This window comes from Pyrgilauda ruficollis, unplaced genomic scaffold (genome assembly GCF_017590135.1).
Source record: "Pyrgilauda ruficollis isolate IOZ18807 unplaced genomic scaffold, ASM1759013v1 scaffold50, whole genome shotgun sequence".
NCBI lineage: Eukaryota > Metazoa > Chordata > Aves > Passeriformes > Passeridae > Pyrgilauda > Pyrgilauda ruficollis.
The window spans coordinates 6,247,413-6,253,347 of record NW_024526600.1 but is presented as its reverse complement, the minus strand read 5'-3'; the positions used below and the strand labels follow the sequence as shown (position 1 = coordinate 6,253,347).

At 44.2% G+C, this 5,935-nt stretch overlaps 1 protein-coding gene across 1 annotated transcript; it reads right to left on the bottom strand.

Moving 5' to 3' along the window:
• Positions 1–4,023: 4,023 nt before the first annotated feature.
• On the bottom strand, positions 4,024–5,127 carry HTR1F (5-hydroxytryptamine receptor 1F). The gene has a single exon (XM_041480273.1). It carries the CDS (start codon positions 5,125–5,127, stop codon positions 4,024–4,026), a length of 1,104 nt encoding a protein of 367 aa, XP_041336207.1.
• Between the last annotated feature and the right edge of the window lie 808 nt (positions 5,128–5,935).

Sequence of the window (5,935 nt, the reverse complement as noted above, 5' to 3'; positions counted from 1 at the left end):
AAAAAAAAAAAAAAAAAAAAAAAAAAAAAAAAAAAAGTTTAATTCATTTCAGGATTTCACAGGGGACGAGATATCAACATCTTGCTGGTAATTTTTAGCAGTTCTGCTATTGGTAGTAGTGTCCCTGTAGTAGGACTGACACATGTTAGGATTCTTCTTAATCTTTACTGGGCTGTTACAAGGGTTTCCTCTCAGACTTGCAAAGGTCGAGTGTACTTGCCTAGAAATAATGTGCTGAGTTTGTAACTACTGGAGAAAATAATTTGGCGCGGAGCTATTTCCGTGCACCTCCCCAGCACCGAGAACAATCAGGCGCCAGCTGAAGACAGCGACTGCCAAAAGAGCATTTGGATGAGGTGGGTGTTTCTGGGTGGTACAGTCATGTGTTAACAAGTGTGACTGCATCACTAAAACAAATGTATTCCTCAGTCCCCAAGCTCTTTGTAGGGGTATGCCATCCCCAGGAGGAAAGGACACCAATAAAGCATCTGGCAGGGAGGAAAGGCAAAGAAATGAGTACAGCACAACGAGGTGTATCTAACTGCTTGTTGTTTGTTAAAACCATCCATCTGAGCTGGATGTCGTGTTCACAGCTGCTTCAGGAACCATTCTCTGTAAAAGCTGAAGTGGGAGTGGGTCAGCTGCTCCAAATCCAGTTCTCTGGGTGTTGGAAGAAATCTAAACTGATGGGTGGGCAGCAGACAGCAATGGAGAGGGCAGCTGCAGCAGGGATATAGGGACCAGGAAGCTTTGTGCAAACTCTGGAGGACATGTAAACCCTTTCCCTGAAATACACACACAGAGTCTTCTGGTGGAGGTGGGAAACCAGACACTTTTTTTTTTCTTTTTCGCTGAGACTGAACTCTCACAGGGCACAGAGCTACTTGCAAAAAATCTTAGCTCCAGTGCATAAAATTGTGCTCCTTGAATCTGCTGCTAAGGTCCAGTGCAAGCCTGTGTGCTTCATGGGGAGGGAAAGCAGCATCCTGCAGACATCTTAATGTCTATCCATTTTGAAAGGGGAATTCTTGTATTTTTTTCTGGATGCATCACATGCATGGGTAAATGCTAGAGATGAAATGATACTGTGTGGTGCTGTGTGGGGAAGTGTTTGGCACAGTGGGTTCTGTAAGGGAATGAGTGATGAGTCGCAGTCAGACACCAAGAAATGATGGTCCACAAGCCGCAAGTGCTTTTAATGGAATAACTTCCCACTTGTTTGATCAGATTTCTTGTAGTTTCCTCTCCCACCGCTGTGTTGAAGGGTGAGCAGATAGAGCTCAGTGAAAACGATACAAAAGAAACCACCCTGCATCTTGAGAAATGTTTAGCAGCTTAATTAGTTTCAGAGTATAATACTGTTAACAGTGCATAAATTACAGATATTTTCTGTTTATCTACATATGGTTCCTTCTTTGAGCTTCACCCATTATTATTTAAATGAGTATTTTAAGTATCTTTTCTCCTGAAAAGCAGCCCCTATTTTTCCTTCCAATTTGATTTCACAAAATATTGTCAAACATCTTACTAGTAAGAGGATAAACAATATAGTCTGTACTCCAGCAGCCATAAAGGGAGAGGAAAGGGGAGAGGAATGGGTTCCCCAAGACACCCAGGGTTATGACTCAGGAAATTTGGGAAACAGAGGTCTTCAAGAGTGAATGATTTTATGGGGTTTTCTGTGCTGCCTCCTGCTAATCTGCTAATCCTTTTGGAAAGCTAAAATTCATGGCTCTTTCTGGAGACAGCAGAGCACAGCTGATGCTGAGAGCAATTTTTTCTCACAGCATAATGCAGCCAGTGCTGAGGTCATGGGGGCTGCAGAGGCTGTGCTCTGACTGCAATGGTAATAAAGCATGCTGGTTTGCACTGAGCATGAGCCAATTCCATTCTGTCACATCCCAGTATCTTCAAAATTTAGCTGTGCCACTGCTGTGCTAGAGCTCCATGGCATGACAAGTGAGCTTTCCATTAGATTCCTGGCTGTGTTAAAATCAACAGCAAAGCAAATGCACTGTTTCTGCTAATTCTGAATAGCATTTCATTTGGACTTTGATGTGAAAGCAGAATACAGTAAGTTGCATGTAACAGAAACAAATTAGTTCAGTATCTCAAGTATCAAACTGTGTCATCTTGCAGGAAACCCTTTTGACAGCTGTTGTGTCAGCTAGTAGCCAGTGGGGAAAATACAAAAATTATTACAAACTCCAGAGTTTGTAATACAGAGGAGGGAGCAGGGGAGAGACAAACAACAGTGTTGACTTTTTTGTTTAATACAAACCACTGAAAGTCTCTTGCAAGAACAATTGCAAGGGCCAGTGACACCTTTCCCCAACTAAAGGTGACAATGGTGCTGTCATTTCTCAGTTCCTTTGGCTGGTGGCCCAGGTGCCAAACTGGAGAACCTTTCCAGGAGATTGCTGCTGCTGACTGTGGGGTTTGTAATCCCTGTAAGGAGCCTCAAGTACCTGTTCCTGTGAGGCAGCACTGAATGTCTGACCAAGAATTTGAAACTGGGCTTTTAGTGACACAGCCTGAATCTGTTCATCCTGAAAAGTGCAAAAGCTGGGCTTTGGTGTGGCTCTTAACAACTTCATGGCTTGGCATCTAGAGCATGTAAGTAAGTCAGGATTGGCCAAGCTGCCATCTTTCAAGCCTTGGAAGAGATTTGTTCATAGAGGTCATCTTTGACTAAATAAGTTAGGGTGGGCTGGAGTTCCTGCCTTTTTAACTCTGCAGGGAATGGGGATATGGATGGATGCTCAGGGGGAAGGAGGGGTTTAGAGGTGAGCTTCTCAGTGAGCATCCCACAGGATCCCCTGCCCAGGTGTGCAGTGCTTACTGAGGTCACTCCCTCTTTCCCTGCTGCAGAAAGCGCTGCACAGCCTTTTCCAGAGACCCATGCTGCCAGCCCTGTGGTGCTTTCTCGCTTGCTTGGAAAGGGAGCACAGCCCTGGTGCTTGGGGCAGCTGAGAAGAGGTTCAGGGGCATCAGGCTTTTGAGGATGGAGGGCTGAACATACTGAGCTGGAGCTGTCAGCCCCAGTTCTTCCAACCTTACTAAGCCACCCTCTGTCAGCAGTGCTCAGCCCTGGTATGAGCTGTGGCTGGTTTGGTGCTGCAGGTCACGGGCTTTGTGTCTGGCCAGGTGTGAGGACATGGAGAAAGGAGTGATTCCTTGTCTCCTGCTTCTCTCCCTTCTAATATCTCCACAAGGAGAACCAGCTGCTCTTTGAGTCTTCCCTTTCCCATGGAAATAGTGTCTCAGACCACCAGGCACTCTGTGTACCCAGCTCACTGGAGGTGCCCCAGATGTTTGGCTGTTTCCCTTGGGGTTATGCTCACATCTGCTGCGGGTGTGCAATGGCAGAGGGCTCCCAACACTGGATTGCTATGAAACTGGTAACCCATGAGAGCCCCGTGCCTGCTGCTGGGGTGCTGTGTAACACAGGGAAGTCCACCTATGGGACAAGGCAGGGCTGCAGCTCACCCTGAAGCTCAATGACTTAGAATGATGGTAGATATATTTAAAGCTACTACCCTTGGCTGTGAATGGCTTGGCTCTATGCTGCAGGCCTGTGCCAGACTGTTAAAATCACGTTGTCATTCTATGGTGTGTTTTATATCTTGTATCAGTAGGGTTTAAAATATGTGTGTTGTTTTACTTAACATTTCATTGATGACTGAGGGTTACTTTTAAAAAAGTTTTGTTTCTTCATCTACTTCAAGTGCATATTTCCTTCATATTTAAGGTAATACCTTATGCTTCAAGCTAGGCAGCTGTGCAAATCCCAACTGGATCAGAGCTACCTCTTTTTCTAGAGCAAAACCAATCCCAGAAGATCCATCTCTTTAAAACTTGGGCAATTAATGCTCCCAATATTACCTATACAAAAAAAGTCATTATAATGTAAATGCAGAGTCCTGGTGCTTTGCCTTAAATTCAACAAATGCCATCTCAGTTATATAAATTTATACAGGTTAAAAAACAATGACTGTGTTCTCCTTATGTGAACAAAAGCTCTTAAAGGTATTGCCCACACCGTACAAGCTTCTGGAAGGCTTTCTTGAAATCTTCATTAAAGATTGTGTAGATTAAAGGGTTAATAAGGGAGTTTATATATCCCAGCCATGCTAGGAAATTAGACATGTCCTCTGAGAGGTGACATGTTTCACAGGTATTAACAACTACTTCTTTTACAAAAAACGGGAGCCAGCAGATCACAAATGCCCCCAAGATCAAACCCAGCGTCGTTGCTGCCTTTCGCTCTCTCGTGCTGGAGATTCTCTGTTTTTTCCAGGACTTCTCATGCTTGGATTCAGACCTGGGACTTCGTAGGGTGATATTGATTTTATCAGAGCTCACCAGGGGATCTGAGGTCTTCTCTGTTGTGCTGGGCATTGAAGCTGATTTGGTGCTTCTTTCACCTGCATCCAAAAGGACTTGTCCATTCACCCCCTCCTCCCTCACGATCCGGCTGACGCTTCTCCTGTGAAATGTCTTTGCTGCTTTGTAGATCTTGTAGTAAAGGATGAGGATCAAGGCCAGCGGGATGTAGAAGGCGCCAAATGTGGAGTAAATGGTGAAAACGATGTGGTCGTGTTTGATGATGCATTCGTCCTCCCTGCTGGTTGTCTGGTGCCTCCAAAACAAAGGTGGCATGGAGATAAAAATGGATATGATCCATACGACTGCTATCATGATGCCAGCGTGCTTAGGTGTCCTTTTCCGGGCATATTCCACGGCATCCGTGATCGCTCTGTAGCGGTCCAAAGCAATGGCAGAGAGGTGCAAGATGGAACAAGTGCAGCATGTGATGTCCACGCTCAGCCAAATGTCACACACCACCTGCCCCATGATCCAGGTCTCCTTTACGATGTAGACAATGCTGAAGGGCATCACCAGGACTGCCACAAGGAAGTCAGTCACTGCAAGAGAGCAGATTAGATAGTTGGCGGGGTGGTGGAGCTTTCTTGTCACAATTATTGCAGTCATCACGAGAGAATTGATGGCCGTTGTCATTAGAGCGAGCACAGACAGGGTAATGGAAATGAGAATCTTGGATGTCGCCCATTTGAAAGGTTCTTCTGACGTACTGTTTTGTTCTGTTGAGTTTATTAAATCCATGTTCCCTTTTAAAGATGATCTTTACCCGTAGCAGTTACCTGTTGGAAAAGTAAAAACATTCAGATGATGCACCCTTGATTTTTGTCATCTTAAAAGATTGTGGGCCCTAAGCTTACAAAATGTTCAGAGTTAACATTAGAAATTATTTTGGCTCCAAACTCCAGCCTAGTTCCTCAAGTGGCTAAAAATACTTACTTCCCTTCCAGCTAGAAGCACTTATTCTGAATGCTTTGTAGAGGTGTCCTGAAACTGGTTAAATGTGAACAACCTCATCCTAAAGTAAACACTAATACTACTTTGAGGCTTGTGCTGTCTGCTCCACTAAGCAATGTAATGACTGTTGAAAACATTAATCCAGCAGGCATAATGCTTATTTTCCCCATATAAACTCATTTTCCCCATCAATAAGTGACTCATTCCTCGTGTATTAGCTAAACATGGGATTTCTTAACTGGGACATAGTTTTGAAGAGAAAATAGAAATGTGAAACATTGCCATATGCCCTGGAGTGACACCATACAAACAGGAGAAGAAAAAAATTGTGTGAAAGCGTCATTTTACGTCTTCCTCTTACACGTCTAAAATGAAGCAGCTTAATATGTTTTAAAGCTTCAAAGGGTTCACTTATTGGCTAAGTGAAATATTAGGTGTACGTTAGAGTCCTGAGAACGTCTTTACTTTTCCACAAGTTTTGCTGTTCTGTGGTTTCTGCCAAAGAAAACAGAAGGAAAGTTGGGTGCTCCTTGTTCTGTTAATGACTTTTCTATGGAAATAGCCTAGCTCCTCCTGTGGCTCAGCAGGGAGGAAA